At 48.7% G+C, this 16,425-nt stretch overlaps 1 protein-coding gene across 1 annotated transcript in view; it reads left to right on the plus strand.

The window, feature by feature from the left end:
* The first annotated feature begins 551 nt into the window (after nucleotides 1–551).
* The window catches only part of FAM117B (family with sequence similarity 117 member B), a 43,942-nt gene continuing 28,068 nt past the window's right edge, over nucleotides 552–16,425 (plus strand). Inside the window, exon 1 of the mRNA XM_015414631.1 lies at nucleotides 552–1,293. Within this exon, the coding sequence (XP_015270117.1) occupies nucleotides 585–1,293 (709 nt within the window). The 5' untranslated portion in view covers nucleotides 552–584. The remainder of the gene's footprint in view (nucleotides 1,294–16,425) is intronic.

Raw genomic sequence — 16,425 nt, forward strand, 5'->3', positions numbered from 1 at the left:
ACACGGATATATATTTTTTTAAATGGCAGTATTGGAATCCAGGCCTTTTTCGAAAATGGCAGAATTGGAATCCAGGCCTTTTAAAGAGGACAAAGGCGAGCGTTGAAAGGTACAAGAGCCACCCTGCAGCAAGACAGGTTCCACGCCCTCGTTCCCTCAGCGACTGCCGCAACAGCACGAAAGACACGGGTGTGGAGATCACGTGTGGAAGGGCGCACCACCCATTCACTCCCCCCCTTACCCCGCCTTCTTCGTCTTCGCCCATCTCCGAGGAGCAGCGCGCTGTCCCTTTAAGCCTCCCCTCCCCCTCGCCGTCTCGGCCACGCCCCCCAGCCAATCCCAGCTCTGTAGCGGCCGGAACGGAGCGGCTGCGCCTCCAATGGGAGAGGCCGGTGCGGGCACTATTGTTGATGAGGCGGCCGGAGCGGTCGCATCGGCGAGAGAGGGGCGCCTCACGAGTGTCTCCATGAGGGCGAACCGCTGAGGGAGACGAGAAAGGGAGCGTGGGGGGAGGCGGGGGTTGTCGGTTTTTCTCCCACCGTTTGGAATTTTGCCCCTCGGGGGCACCCGTCGCGAGAACGGTTATGTCTTCCCACCCGCCGCGCGTGAGGCGCAACGGCTCCCCAACGCCCGCCGCTGCCCCCCTGGGGGGAGGGGGAGCCGCGGCGGCGGCGGCTGTGCCGACGCCTGGCGGGGCGGCCGGAGCGGGGAACAGCAGCAGCAGCGGCAGCCGCCTCCAGCCTATGCGGGCCACGGTGCCTTTCCAGCTGAAGCAGCACGGCAGCCCCACCAGGAACGGCGGCGGGGGAGGCATTCCGCGCGCGGCGGTCGCGGCCCCTCAGCCTCCGCCGCCTCCCGCGCCGCCGCCTTCCTCGCGCACCGCCAGCCCGACGCGCCCAGCGGTGCTGGGGAACGGCAGCAGCCCCGCAGTAGCCACGCAGACGCCGGCGGGGGTGGCCGGCGGCGGCAGCAGCGCCTCCTCCTCGGCGTCGTCCACGGCGCGCGGCAGCCCCACGGGCGCGGGAGGGTCGCGGGGGAGCCCGCCTCGCGCTGCCCACCACCACCAGCTGCCGCCGCCGCCTCCGCCGCCTCCCCCCTCCTTGGCGGCGGCCTCGACCCCCTCGCCCTGCTCCTCGCCCGTCTCGCCGCCCCTGCCCGAGAGCAGCGCCTGCGCCTCGGCCTCCTCCTCCTCGGCGGGGGGAAGGATCCGGCATCGCCAGCGGCGGCGCTCCCCGGAGCAGAGCACCCGGGCCTCCCCCGAGAGGAAGAGCCCCAGCTCCCCGGTCTGCAAAGGTGAGTGCCCCCCCTCCCCCGCATACACACTCCCCTCCCCCCATTTGTGCAGCGAAATTCTGCTTTGTGGGCTTCCTGGCATTAGAGTTGTGAGCGAGGGATTTGGCGACTGCATGAATGAGTCTGCTCTGGAGCCCCATCCCTTCCTGAGCGAAGACAAAAACGTGTGAGCCGGAGGCTGAAAAAATCTGTGAGGTAGCTCACACTCACTCAGCTTAGAGGGAACACTGCTCACGATGTGTAAGGGGCTGCTGCTTTGATTGGGCTTCCATAGGAGGTTGACTTGTAATTCTGGGGGGGGGGAGGGTTGGGGGGAGGGGTGTTGTCAAGTGGCCAGGGAAGTTTCCTGGGGTACCTATTTCTGCCTGATATGAGGCTTGGGTTTTTCTTACTGCCTGTTGTGCCATGTGGGCTCTTTTACATTTTTGAGAAGCTGGAGACTCTTTGGGGGTGTTGTGTGTGTGTGTGTGTGTGAGAGAGAGAGAGATTGTGTAGCACCTCATTTTACTTGTCTGCTTCTTTCTCCTGCAGGTTTCTTGTGGTACTTCTTTTTTTGGGGGGGTCCTCAGGTGGTCAGGGAAGTTTCCTGGGGTACACGAGGCAATGGTGTTACTGTCTATTGTACCATGGATTGTTTTATGGTTTTATTGTGTTTATTGTAAGCCGCCCTGAGCCCACTCAAGTAAATAAAGATGAATGTAGAAGCTGGTCTGCCCCAGGAACAATGACTGGGAGCCTGTTTTCAGTTTTGCATCGAGAGTGTGGGCATGCCTGGCTGCTGCAGGGCAGGAACATGAGCCCGGCCACGAGGCCGAGGGGGACTTCTTCGGCACTCTGTGTACTTTTCCAGCCCGGCTCTTTCCCATTGTTGAGAAGCTGGACACTCTTTGGGGGGTGTCGAGTGTGGCACCTCATCCTACTTGTTTGCTTCTCTCTCCTGCATTTTTTTTGTGACTTGGGGAAAAGAGCTCGCTTCTCTCTTGAGCTGGCCTCCCATAACTTAAAGACTAGTGGGTTTCTCAGTACCTTAAAGGAGTTTTGTGGGGTTGTGTATGCTGAATCTGCTGTGAAATGCTGCAAAGTAACCGACTTTATAGCCTGGAAAGTGCAAAATGGAAATAGAGGTGTGAAAGGGCATGACTAGACATGTCTGACTGATTTCCATGCATGATGAAGTGTGAATGCACATGAAAGCTTATACCCAGAATTAAAGATTGTTGGTCTTAAAGGTGTTACTGGACTCCAACTTTGTTCTGATTTCCATGCAGTTTTGCAGGCAGCTCTGATAAATTTGCTGAAATGCTAAGGCAGTGGTGGTGAACCTATGGCATGGGTGCCAGAGGTGGCACTCAGAGCCCTCTCTGTGGGCACACGTGCCATCGCCCCAGCCAGGCCCAGACCATCATTAAAGTGTCGAATTCTCTGCCAAATAATTTTAAGTAAATGAAAGTATTTGGGATTGTTTTCCTTACTTTGTTTGGATCATCTTAAGTTAATGTATGAGTTGTTTTTTCTAAAGTAAAACCTCAGTATTCAGGGTAAATTGCCGTGTTGGCACTTTGTGATAAATAAGTGGGTTTTGGGTCGCAGTTTGGGCACTTGGTCTCTAAAAGGTTCGCCATCACTGTGCTAAGGATTAGATGTTGGCTTTTCTTTGCTCAGCATGACTGAAGAAAGAAAGGAAGGCAGTGTTGTATGTAAGATCGTGACTCTTGGTTTTGGACACCCCCCCCCCCCCGTTTGTGGCAATTTAAAATTTACTATATAGCAGGGGAAAGGAATAGAGGACATTTTGAGGGGTAGCATAGAGCGTAGCATGCCTTGCTGACTAGTTAACATATCTTACATCTAATAAACCTCTTAAGATATTCTCTCATAGACTATAAAGAATGCATACCAACCTGGAAGTCCTACTGACTTATCCTGGCACATATTCAGTATGTACAGGATTGACATCAATACAGGAAGTATTCCATATTATTAAAAACCCTAGATGTGGTGGGGATCTTTTAAGCCTTTCTGAAGGTAACAGATGCAAAAGTAGATTCAGGTGGATAGCCATGTTAGTCTGAAGCAGCAGAACAAAGTGTGCAGGCAAGAAGTGTTGCTTGCACACGAAAGCTTATACCTTGAATAAAACTTTGCTGGTCTTAACGGTACCACTGGACTCAAACCTTGTTCAAATGCAGAAGCAGTATGATTTACTGGTTAGAGTGTTGTACGGCACCAGAATGACCTGTGTTCAAATCCCCACTTGACCGTGAACCTTCCTGGGAGTCTTAGGGCCAGTCCTACTCCCTCACCCCAACTTTCCTCATTGCTTGTTGTGTGGGTAAAATAAGAGCCATGAGTTGCCCTGAGTTTTCTTGGAGGAAAAGAGGATAAAAATATGCTAGAAAACAAAGGCAGACTACATGGTTTCATGTGCTCTTGAGGCCAAGTTGAGGATGGTGATGGTGGAAAGTAGTCAATTTGCAAGTGACTGCTGGGGACTCGAAGAGATAAACAGGTGGTTTGTCATTGCCTGCCTCTGCGAAGCAATCCTGGACTTCTTTGGTGGTCTTCCATCATGTACTAATCAGGGCTGACCTTACTTAGCTTACAAGATCTGATGGGATCAAGCTAGCCTGGGCCATCCGGTTTAGGGCAAGATGATGGTAGACCCAAAGGAAACAGAAGTGCATAGTGAAGCAGTAACCTCAGGAAAACAAAAATACTGTAGAAAGTAAAGTTGCCCCAGTCCCTTTAGGCCAGGGGTGGCCAAACTTGCTTAACATAAGAGCCGCATAGAATAAACGTCGGATGTTTGAGAGCCACAAGACATGAACAGATATAACCCATGCATTTTTATAGGTAAATATGCAAATTTGCTTTTTCTTAACATTAAATGAGACTGCCAAAAATAAAAAGGGGTAAAAATAGATATTGATAATGATTAGATGGGGAGAGAGAAAGGTGGAAAGAAAGTGTGAATAAAGCAAATAGATGGGATGGAGGGAGAGGTAGAAAGAAAGCAACTTTAACTTTAAATGCATCTTCCAAGATCCCTACACCCCCGCGCCAGCTGGATTGGCTTGGAGAAGGGGTTTAAAGGGACAAATGCCTTCTCTAAGCCGGCTGTTGGGGGGGGTGAACACATTCAAAGTTGCTTTCTTTCTCTGCTCCCCCCAGCTCAAGCCTACCCAAAGAAGGGAACACTGGCTAAGGAAGGAAAGGCCAATCAGGGAGGCATGCCTCCCCTTCGCTTCCCCAGCCACCATGCCGGGAGCCACACAATATGTGTGAAAGAACTGCATGAGCCCCAGTTTGGCCACCCCTGCTTTAGGTGATCAGTAAACAGAGAAGGTAGGAATACAGAGGTGTGCTGTTCTTTTGGCCAGTAAAGAAGCACAATGTTGGCATATTGGGCTGGGAAGACCTGGGTTCAGTACCCCAAAGTACCATAAAACCTCACAAGTTGACCTTTGGCCATTCGCTGTGATGACTAAAATTGGGGAATGGGAATGAACAGCTGTGTCTGCTATCTCGCACTCTAAGATGGAAGAATGAGATAAAAATCTAATACAGTAAGTTGGAGGAAATCATTAATATCTTAGGGATTCTGCATTTTTTGATAGTGTTTTGATATAGACTTCCGGGATGCTCTGTGAGTGGCCTTGTGAATTCAAAGAAGAGGCAGCTTTCTATGCGTAACAAGCCACGTGTAGAGGCATAATAGTACTGGGCAGCCTTGTATGTAATCCACTTGCCTAGTCACCTGTGGTGAGTAATGAGTGCTTCCAGGCAAGGAATATCTTATAAACTGGGAAGAAATAGGCTGCTTTCTTTTTTCATTTCCCGCCCCTTTTCCCTGCCTTGTCATTAGTCTACAATTATCCAAAATAGGTATGTGTAAGCAGGTAACTAATGCGGTGTTGTTGCTATTAAGACTGACTTATTTACCAGGGTGTGCCGATACATTTTGAAACAATGTAAATGCCTTCCCTTAGATTACTAATACTGAAAAATAAAAGGAATTCAGAAGTGTCGCATTAACTGCCCAGTTCCAACTTTCTTCAGAGAAGATGTCATTAAGATACATCCAGTTTTATATTTCTCCTTATTTGGGACCACTTGGGCTGTTTCCCAGGCAGTATATATAGGTTCATGTTGCATGGCTACAAATGATAGGTTTGATTTCCTTAATCATTTGAGAAAAACTAAGAATATGAGTCAAGGGGCTGTGTTGAAACTACCTGTGTAGATTTCTTATATGTGGAACCATCTCCTCTAGTTAAACCAGTTCATACTGGTGTGACTTTTACTGGTTAGTGCATATGATTTATTTTGGTCAGTTTTAATAGATTTTTTTTAAATCTATGTTTTCCAGCCTTTTGCATTCTTGAAGAGGACATTAAAAAGAATATTCTTGAGTCCATTGTTCAGAAAGTTCATGTCCTGAGGGCGTCTGTTCATCAGTATGTATGTTTGATAATGTTGAATCAGAGTGCCATTGGAAAATGAGTAGTGTAATTTTAAACTGTTGCCCCACCTAGCACTTTAACTGAATTTCATGAGTGGAAGCTTATCATTAACAGTTATGTGGCGTGGCGATTTCCATGTAAAGTGGCTGGTTAATTTACAACTGTCAGAATGAAAATGCCCTTGTTTTACTTGGGATATGATGGAGGAAGGATGAAAGTTATAGGTTTGAAGGTGGAAAATCGTTTTTGGGTCAAGTTAAGGCAGATGTAATCTGTCATCAGGCAAGTCTTGTATAGGTGACTGCTGGGTTGCAAACTAACCCAGCAAATCTTCAGGAAATATGGCTTATGAAGAATGGGTATTTTGACACATCTTTTGTACAATTTAAACCTATTTACATTTACATTTTTGTTTGTTTTCATGTAAGCCGCCTTGAGCCAGTTTTTACCGGCAAGGCGGGGTATAAATTGGAAATAAATAAATAAAATAAATCAAATGTTTGATCTATGGCTATACATGTGAAAGGGGCCCTAGATTTCAGTAGGATTTTGGCATTGTGTGTTAAATACCCCCCCAAGACATGGATATTCTTTCTAGCAGCTAGCTGTTTGGACTTTGGCTAAATAGTATGTGTGCTATTCCTTAGGTCCTCTTCTCTCTACTTAGTCTTTCTCTAAAAGGGCCAAGATGCATATGTTCCAGTTAACTTATTTTTTTTTTGCTTCTGGTTTGCGCATAATGAAAAAAAGGTTGGCCTTGGTTTTATGGATTAATTGGAATCTTACATTTCCTTATATGTGAGCTAAGTATCTTACTGCTTGAAAATAGAAGCTATAATTCTGTGTTGAGGAAAAGAGAATGGTATTGAAGGCATGTAAAACCATTTTACAAAGACTATACGCGAATCTGGATGGGAGACAATTCCGTGCCATGTGTCAGTTGCTTTCTTTGGAGGGCAAGTTAGATAAAACTATAATGGTGGCTGTTCAACTATGTAATATGAATTCTGTATTTTCTTGAATTGCTGTTGCATCTCATCTCTCTGCCAAATTTGAAACTGTCCACAAAAAGTTGCCTGGAAGGAAAAGAAACAAGACAAGCCAGAATATATAAGGCTGTGGATTATAGAGGAGTGGATAAATTGGAATGTTCCATGTATAGATTAGTTTTCAGTGTACAGTTACAACAACTTGCCGTAAGTTGCAGATTGCCTTTCTGAAATCATTAGCAGCCCACTTTATTCCATTTTCAGGATATAAATTTTCATACTTCTGGTCTCTGAGGGCTAGATCATTTAGACTGATAGTTTCTTGTGCTCGAATGTTAGTTCTAAACCCTATTGAGAGAAGTATATTTTTCGCACACAAAGCTTTTGGTGGTGAATGCAATACAAAGAATCTGTTCTTTGAGTTTGAAATACAGGAAGAACTTGAATGTGTGCAGTAGTAACCTTTTATCTCTCCCCCTGCCCCCCCAAGAGAGAGAGAATTTAGGGAAGCATCTCGGTGATTAGATAAACTATTTATGTAGTGAGCCTGTGTCTGCTTTTTAAAATAAAAGAACTAGCTTTTGGATGTGATTGTGTAGGGTACAAAAAATAAGGGACTGAATTAAGAGGTCCCTCTTTCGTCTTCCTTCTCTGCCTCTCCATTTGCAGTGACTGTGTCGCCCTAAAATGGGCTCTAGGAGTCTGGGGGAATGGATCTTCCAGAGCAGATTTTGGGAGAGCCACAGGGGGGGAGGGGCTGTGGCTCAGAAGAAGAGCCTCTGCTTTGCATGAGAAGGTGCCAAGTTCGATCCTCATCATTGCCAGTTAAAAGGACCAGACAGTAGGTGATGTTGAAAGACCTTTGCCTGAGACCCTGGAGAGCTGCCTGTCTGAATGCACAAGACTGACCTTGATGGACCAGTGGTTTGACCCAATATAAGGCAGCTTCATGTGTGTTCACGTGTGTGTGTGTGTGTGTGTACACAGAAAGCGAGAAAAGTCAGCAACTGCTTCTCAGTTGTGCAGCAGAATCTCTGGGTTCATGCCATGGCCTGTCAAATAAGAGGGCCTTTCAGAGTAGTATTTAGGGGAGCACAGTTTATTTTGTTTATATCCTGGGTTAGACTTACACCCTGGGTTTTGTCCATGAGGTCCTCAAAGCAGCTTACATCATTTTAAAAACAATATTAACTTCTTGCTCTTGCTACTCTGCCTCAGGTGCTTCTTCGGTTGGGAGGCTGGATGGCATGTGTTCTAGCCCCTTGTTCCCAGAACTAAGGATGTGCTCACAGTTCTCTACAATAGGTTCTTCTCCCCCCACCCATTCACTGTGCAGCGTAGGGAAGGAGAGGTAAAAAGAAGAGATTGGATTTATACCCCACCCTTCACTACTTGAAGGAGTCTCAGAGCGGCTTACACTCTCCAGATCGGAAGCAGCAGACACCCTGTGAAGTAGATGGAGCTGAGAGAGCTCTCTCGAGAATTGCTCCTGAGAAAACAGCTCTGAGAGAACTTGTAACTGACTCGAGGTCACACCAGCAGCTGCATGTGGAGGAGTGGGGAATCAAACCCGGTTCCTTCAGATTAGAGTCCGTGCTTCTAACCACTACACCAAACTGGCTCTCCCCGTGATGATGAGTACTGCCAGGGCTAGAGCCAGTGTGTTGTAATGGCTAGCATTGGGCTGTGGCCAGAGAGAGCCAGGTTCAGATCTACCACGAGGCTAACTTGATTACCTTGTGCCAAACACACTGTTGGTTTAACCCACCTCTCAGACTGGCTTGTGAGAATAAATGGGTGGAGGAGAGCCACGTATGCCGTGCTGGGCTCCTAGGCTAAAAAATGGTAGAAAATGAGCTGGGCCCAAAGCAGGGAAAAGCTTGGTGCTGCTCTGCCTCAGATGTTAAGCGTTAACATGTAAGGTGGCTGTGTTCCTGGCACGTGCTGGGTGAGCCAGCCCAGTGTAGCAGTGTAGAGTCTCGAAGGAGGATCTGGGAGGCCCTGGTTCTGGTCCCCACTCTGCCATGGAAGCCTGATGGGTGACCTTGAGCCAATCATGTACTCAGCCGAACGTGCCTCATGGGGCTGTTGTGAGGCTAAAATGGAGAAGGGGAGATGGTTGTAAGCCACTCAGGGTCGCCATTGGGGAGAAGAGTGGGGTAGAAATAAAATGCTTGCAGTGCAGTGTTCTTGAGGGTCTCTTTCATTTTAGTTGCTTTCCCTTACCAACCCCCTTGCCTATGTGCTCATGGAGGACCCTCCCCTGAAACTCCCGATTCATCTCCGGGCTTCCTATTCTTTTCTTTTCCCCCCTTAATGCCCTCTGAGTCTTGCGGGGGATAGTGTTTGGGGTGGGTTTGTCAAACAAATGGATATCTTTACATAAGAACATAAGAGAAGCCAATATTGGATCAGGCCAATGGCCCATCTAATCCAACACTCTGTCACACAGTGGCGAAAAATACCAGGTGCCATCAGGAGGTCCATCAGTGGGGCCTGGACACTAGAAGCCCTCCCACTGTTCCCCCCCCCCAGCACCAAGAATACAGAGCATCACTTGCCCCAGACTGAGAGTCCCTATCTATACCTTGTGGCTAATAGTCACTGATGGACCTCTGCTCCATATGTTTATCCAATTCCCTCTTGAAGCCGTCCATACTTGTAGCCGCCGCCACCTCCTGTGGCAGTGAATTCCATGTGTTAATCACTCTTTGGGTGAAGATGTACTTCCTTCTCCCCTGAGAGGAGGACATCTTGCTGGGTGTTTCCCACCCCATCCTCAGGGAGGCAGGAACCAAAACTTCACTTCCTGTCCTCTTGGTGGGATACGCCCCCTAGCTCAGTTTAGTTCCTGCCTTGTTAGGGAGAGCAGCACTTTGCTAGTACTTGTGCTTTATTTGGATACTTTCTCTTTCTCCTAAAAATCTCTCTGGCTATTCTAACCGTTATCTTACTACCTTTTCATTGCCCATACTTCTCTTCCCCTTTCTGCCTTTTTCCCCCTTTCTGCCTCTTTTCTTCCTCCTCCATCTGCTCCCCCCCGGACGCCCCGACTGGGGCATATCTGAAAGGGAAGACTCGGATGGCTTCTTTAGTGAGGATGAGTCTGGAAAAGCGATCTTGCTGGCTCAGAGATCATCCAGCCAAGCCAAAGCCATGTCCTTGGCTCCCGCAGCTGTGGCGAGCTCCTTCACAGCAAAGAAATCTGGCGTGCAAAAATGGCCCCGGTCTCCCGGCTTGGAGCACATTGTGGGCGCCATCTTGGATCAGGCAGCCAAGCGCAAAACTCCAGATGAGGGAGTTGGAGGTTACGGGGCGGCTGTCGCTGCTTCCATAAGCCATAACTATGACGAGGACGAATCTCTTGAGATCCTGAATGCCCAGGATCTGCCTGATCACAGGGACAAGATACCTCCAAATGGTCTACTCGCAAGTAGTCTTAACAGCGGCGGCAATGCGTTACTAACGCCGGAGGTAATGAAATCTTTAAAGAAACTGTGAGGAAAGAACTTGCCAGCATGCATAGGGGTTCCCATTCGGAGTATAGGTGCCCAGTCCCCCCCTCCATGCCCTTCCCAGCCAGGGGCCTCACAGGGAGGACTGTTTTGAGAGGCCAGAAGAAGACAGACTCAGATGGCCTACTAAGGTGGCTAGAAAGACCCATTACTGTTCCCTGAGAACAGACCCCCAATGGAACATGTCCCAAGAGGAGGATTGTGTGATTGTGGAACAGGAGGAGGGAGAGTTCTTTTCAGACGAGGAGGTGGAGGAGGAGATGCATGAGATTTTTCAAACCTGAAGATTATTCGTATTTACTTAAGAAAACTATGTCTCCACTAGAATTAATCCCTAAGCCCAAAGCTGATGGCCCACTTGAGGCTGACTCAGCGGATGGATCCAGACCCAGGGGCAGCAAGGACTATTTTCCCAGAGCCCCCGGTTTTGAAAAAGTTTTTCCCTTCCCTGAGTTCCTGGAAAAACAGCTAGTCAAAGAATGGGCCAAGCCCATGGCTAACAAGAACTGCCCGGCTAATATTAGGAAATTATACGCGTTGCCTAATTTCACTGATAAGCTCTTACAGGTCCCCCTGGTGGACGCCCCATTTACAGCACTCCAGAATTCGGGACTGCTATCCGAAGATGGCGAAGGCATGGTAAGAGAGAGCCTAGAAAAGCTGAGTTTGCCTTATGCAAAGCCCATGAAGCCACGGTTCTGGCCATTAAGGCAACTGCTACAGCTACAGTGGTGGCCAGGGCTTCCATTGCCTGGTCTAAAAAGATGTCCCAACTGATCTCTGACTCTAACAAGCGGTTGGCCGAGGGAGCAAACAGGCTTCTCCAGGCCGCTTCTTTTTCCGCAGATGCCACACTCGATGCCATGATCTTCTCATCTTGGGCACTGGCCTCCACAGTGGCGGCAAGAAGGACCTTATGGCTTAGGGCCTGGCAAGCGGATCTGCACGCGAAGGGCATTGTTGCGGCCTGTCCTTTCCAGGGGGACCGTCTATTTGGCGATGCCCTAGACAAGATTCTTGTAGAGACAAAAGACAAGAAGAAGATGATGCCGCGTTTGCTTGGCAGAACCGACAGGAGGGGTTCCGGTAATTTTTCCTTTTGTGGTTTTCGATCCTCATACAGATTCAACAGAAATGGGGAACTTCCAGACAGACCTTCCAGACAGACCTTCCAGATGCAACCCCTTCCATAACAGATCAAGCAGCTCATTTCCCCCCCCGGGACGATAAGTCAGGGAGGGGCAACAAGGCCCCCAACACATGACTATGCAGCTGCGCCGGTGGGGGGCCGTCTGCTTTTATTCCACCAGACTTGGGCTGAGTCCAAAGCAGACGCTTGGTCCCAGGAGGTCACAGAGAAGGGATATTCCATTGAATTCCTAAATATCCCTCCCGACCGTCTTGTTATCTCTCCTCTGATAAAGGATCGTCTCAAACTACAAAGGACCATAGATGCGGTGCAACATCTCTCCAGCATTCTCGCCATCTAACCTGTTCCACCTCACCAAATGGGACAAGGTGTCTATTCCATCTTTTTCACTGTACCCAAGAGGAACAGAAGTTAGAGGGCCATTTTGGACTTAAAGTTCCTGAACAGGTTTGTATGACTGAGACGCTTCCACATGGAAACTCTCCGCTCAATAGCAGAGGCCCTCCAACCGGGAGAATTCTTGACGTCGAGCAATCTTCAGGAGGCGTATCTTCACATTCCTATCGTGGAAGGTCACCGATGTTTTCTAAGATTTTGTGTTCAAGGTCTGGCAATTCAGGGCCCTACCATTTGGCCTTTCCACTGCTCCCAGAGTTTTTTTCCAGATATTGATCCACCCTATAGTTTACTGAGAAAACAAGGCGTACATGTCCATCCGTACCTCGACGACCTCCTGATCTGCTCAACATCTCAGTCCAAGTCTCTCCGGGATACACCTGCTGCCCTGCAGTGCCTCCGGTCGCATGGCTTCCTGGTGAACCTCCAAAAGAGTCACCTAGCTCCTACTCAGACCATAGAGCACCTGGGAGTTCTCCTGGATATGACACAGAACAAAATGTTTCTTCCAAGACGCAAGGCGGAATCGATCTGTGGTCTCTGCCGACAGATCGCTCGAAACAGAAGATCCTCCCTCATGACTCTGGCCAGACTAATGGGCCTCTTCGTTTCCTGCATAGACACAGTCCCTTGGGCTCGCCTCCACTCAAGACTGTTACGACATCTTCTCAAGCCTTTTCAACTCAAGATCATGTGCAGGGAAGATGTTACCATCGAGATTACTGCGTTTGTCAGGTCCAGCCTCTCCTGGTGGACTAAGCTATCGAATTTACTAAAGGGTCTCACCTATTATGTGATGGACTGGAAACAGGTGGTCACGGATGCCAGCCTTTCAGGCTGGGGTGCAGTTCATCTCAGCATTCCGACGTAGGGCTGCTGGTCCCAGCAGGAAAGTACGCTTCTGATAAATGTTTTGGAATTGCGGGCGGTCAGATTGGCTCTGCTACACTTCCATCCTCACATCTCGGGGGGCCATGTGTTAGTCAGGACAGACAGCATTGCAACCAAGTCATACATAAATCACCAAGGGGGTTCCAAATCCTCTTGCCTGCGGCTGGAGGCATCAAGACTCTTTGTGGGTGGAGAACAACCTTGCGTCCATCAAGGCGGAACACGTCAAGGGGACCACGAACATTCAGGCCGACTGGCTCAGCCGCTGGCAGATTCAAGAAGCAGAGTGGGCCCTGAAGCGGGACCTGTTCCTGTCCATAACACAGATCTTCGGCTTATTCGCTTCTCCAATCAACTTCCAAGTGGAGAGGTACTTCACCAGGTTCCATCACCACGGTGCGGAAGCAACGGATGCCTTGATGTCTCCCTGGCCTCCGCGCTTGATGTTTGTGTTCCCGCCCATTCCAGTCATTCCACGATTCCTCAGAAAGCTGATGGAACAGAGAGCAGAGGCCATCCTGGTAGCCCCCTATTGGCCACAAAGACCCTGGTTTTCGGAGATTCAGTGCCTGTCAATCCTTCCACACCTCACCCTCCCTGTGTCCCCCGATATGCTGTCACAGGGACCAATTTGGCATCCAGATCCCGGATGGTTACATCTGACCGTCTGACGGTTGAGCGGGAAAGGCCTCCTTAGTCTAGGCTATTCGGAGAAGATGATTGACACCATTCTGGCATCCCGAAAACAATCTACATGCCGTATCTATAATACCACTTGGAAGGCCTTTGTCCAGTGGGCAAGAAGGAAATCAATAGACCCGCTGAAGCCTCGTCTAAAAAATCATCTTAGCTTTCTCCAAGACGACATGACTCCGGGCGTCTACGCTAAGGAGACAAGTCATGGCCTTGTCTACAGTGCTCCCTCGCTTGTGAGGTTGGACTCTATGCACCCCCACATCAAACGATTCCTGAAGGGGGCATTATCCCATGATCCACCTGTAGCTCACAGATTCCCTTCCTGGAGATTGAATGTGGTCCTGGAAGCGTTGACCAAACCTCCTTTCGAACTGATTAAAGAGATTTTGCTCAAGTGGCTTCGTATGAAGACACTGTTTCTAGTGGCAGTGACCTCTGCCAGATGAGTTTCCAAATTGGGGGCGCTCTCAGCTAATCCCCGACTTTGCGTATTCCACAAGGACAAAGTTGTGTTGATACCTGACCCTACCTTTCGCCCCAAGGTCAATTCCAGATTCCATAGGTCCCAGGAGATCTGTCTCCCATCCTTCTGTCCAAATCTTTTTCATGCCCAAGAGCCGGGTCTGGCATTCCCTGGATGTTCGACGGGCGTTGAAGGTGTTCCTCCATTGTACCAACGATTTCAGAAAACCGGAATCTCTGTTTGTTTCAGTCTCTCCACCCAACAAAGGGTGTAAAATGTCCAGCTCCACTATCAGCACTACACTCAAGCAATGTATTGCGGAGGCTTATAGAGCACAAAAGATTATCCCCCCAGCAGGGATCACGGCCCATTCCATCCGTAGTGTGGCCACCGGTGCGGCTTTCTTGAATAGGGCTTCAGTGGAGGAGATCTGTAAGGCTGCTACGTGGTCTTCAGTGTCTACCTTTGTCAAACACTACAGAACCAATGTTTTTGACTCTGCTGACTCTTCCTTTGGCCGGAGAGTTCTTCAACAGATCCTAGCAGACTAGACGATGACCCACCCGGAATTTGGACACTGCTCTAGGAGGTCCCAGAAAGATGTCCTCCTCTTGGGAGAACGGGCCATTGGATACTTACCGTGAAGGGCCCTTCTCCTCTGAGATCAAGGAGGACATCTTGGGCCCTCCCAAGTCATTGTCTTTTATATCTACTTCTTTTTCTTATCTCTGTTTTTTCCTATCTGTGCTGCATTCAGTACTTCCTGTTCTCTCAAATTGTTGTTCTTGTTGCAGGAGTTATGCTGTTAATTGTTTTACAGTTATTGAACAAGTTACTGCTTTTCGGAGTTCCTAACTGAGCTAGGGGGCGTATCCCACCAAGAGGACAGGAAGTGAAGTTTTGGTTCCTGCCTCCCTGAGGGATGGGGTGGGAAACACCCAGCAATATGTCCTCCTTCATCTCAGAGGAGAAGGGCTCTTCACGGTAAGTATCCAATGGCCTGTTTTATCTGTTCTAACCTCACTGCTCAGCAATTTGATTGAGTGTCCATGAGTTCTGTATTGTGAGAAAGGGGGGAAAGTACTTTTTTTTCAGCCTGCTCTATCCCATGCATAATCTTATAAACCTCGATTGTGTCACCCCTCAGCCGTTGTTTCTCCAAGCTAAATAGCCCCATCTTTCATCTAGTTGGGCTAGTTTCTGATCAGTATATTGCAAGAAGGGGGGGACTGCAAGGACTCATAAGGGAGGAGAAATGCCGCTCCCACCTTGGCGTGGTCTCTGCTTCTTCCCTCCCAGTCCCGTTGCCCAACTGACTGGTCCTTTATGTCTAAAGCTGTGTGCCCCACTGTTTTTTTACCTCTCCCCACTCCTGTTTTCTCACCTGCTTTCCCCTCCTGCTTTCCTATTTTATCCACTCCCGCTTCCCCCTCTCACTTACTTTCTGATTTTGGGTACTATTCTGGGTTGCTATAGCAACCCAGTATGCAACCCAAAGGTTTTTGTTTCTCCCACATTACACATACATCACTGTTCTGGGGGGAGTTAGATGCCCAGTAAAAAACAACAAAAAACCTTGCATTTTTCTGCAGATCTGGGGTTTCCAGAAATATGTCCCATGTCCCTCCACAGGGATACTCTGATCAGCATACAGGCCATACTTGGCTATTAGATACATAATAACAGTGTATTTGTCTTATCTTTAAATATGAAGAACTGAGCCAACATTTGAAATAGCTTAATATGCAGAAATGGAAAGCGCAGTTAATTTGGCCTGCCTGTTTCTATTTTAAATTTTTTAAAAGGCAGTGAAAAGAATAGTAGTCTCTATGGGTTTGGAGGGGGGAAGCTTTTAAAGTGAGCTGATGGTGATTGTTAAGAAGATAGCTCAGCTATATCTAAAGGTCAGGTTTATGCATGCAGACAACGGAGGTGGCAAAGCCCTGAGGTGGTAGTGTGGACTGTCCCAACTGAGATTGCCGGGGGTAGATTGCTGCTTTGAGTCCTCCTTTGTGTACTAAATCACAAGCAAACAGGGGGAAAGCATGGCAAACAAATAAAGGGGGAGAACGTTTCTCTCCAGTGCTGATTTTCTGTTGGCATCAAATATTTAACAAAAGGGAACATTCCAAAATGTGATCCAGCTTGATCCTTTGCCTGTATCATCTGAAGTAGTCCAATCCACCTGCTGCCACAGGGCTCCAACACCTCCCTGTCATTCCCCCCACTGTGTGCCTTAATACGGTTATTTGGCTTGTACCTATGAACCAGCCCTTTGTTGAACTGTCCCAGTTTCAGAGACTGTAAGACCGGTGGTACTCACTCCACAGCTTGCAAAGAGCCACATTTACGATGATCATCAGCCAAAAGAGCCGTGTTTGCTTCCATGCTCTGTGTGAGGCTGGCACCTCCATGTGAGAGCTCCTCCACATGCAGCTGCTGGTGTGACCTTGGGTCAATCATAAGTTCCTTCAGAGCTGTTCTCTCAAGGGCAGTTCTCGAAAGAACTCTCTCAGCCCCACCTACCTCACAGGGTGTCTGTTGTGGGGAGGGGAAGGGAAAGGAGATT

The sequence above is a fragment of the Gekko japonicus genome, unplaced genomic scaffold (assembly GCF_001447785.1).
Source record: "Gekko japonicus isolate JY-2015 unplaced genomic scaffold, Gekko_japonicus_V1.1 scaffold855, whole genome shotgun sequence".
In the NCBI taxonomy this organism is placed as follows: Eukaryota; Metazoa; Chordata; class Lepidosauria; order Squamata; family Gekkonidae; genus Gekko; species Gekko japonicus.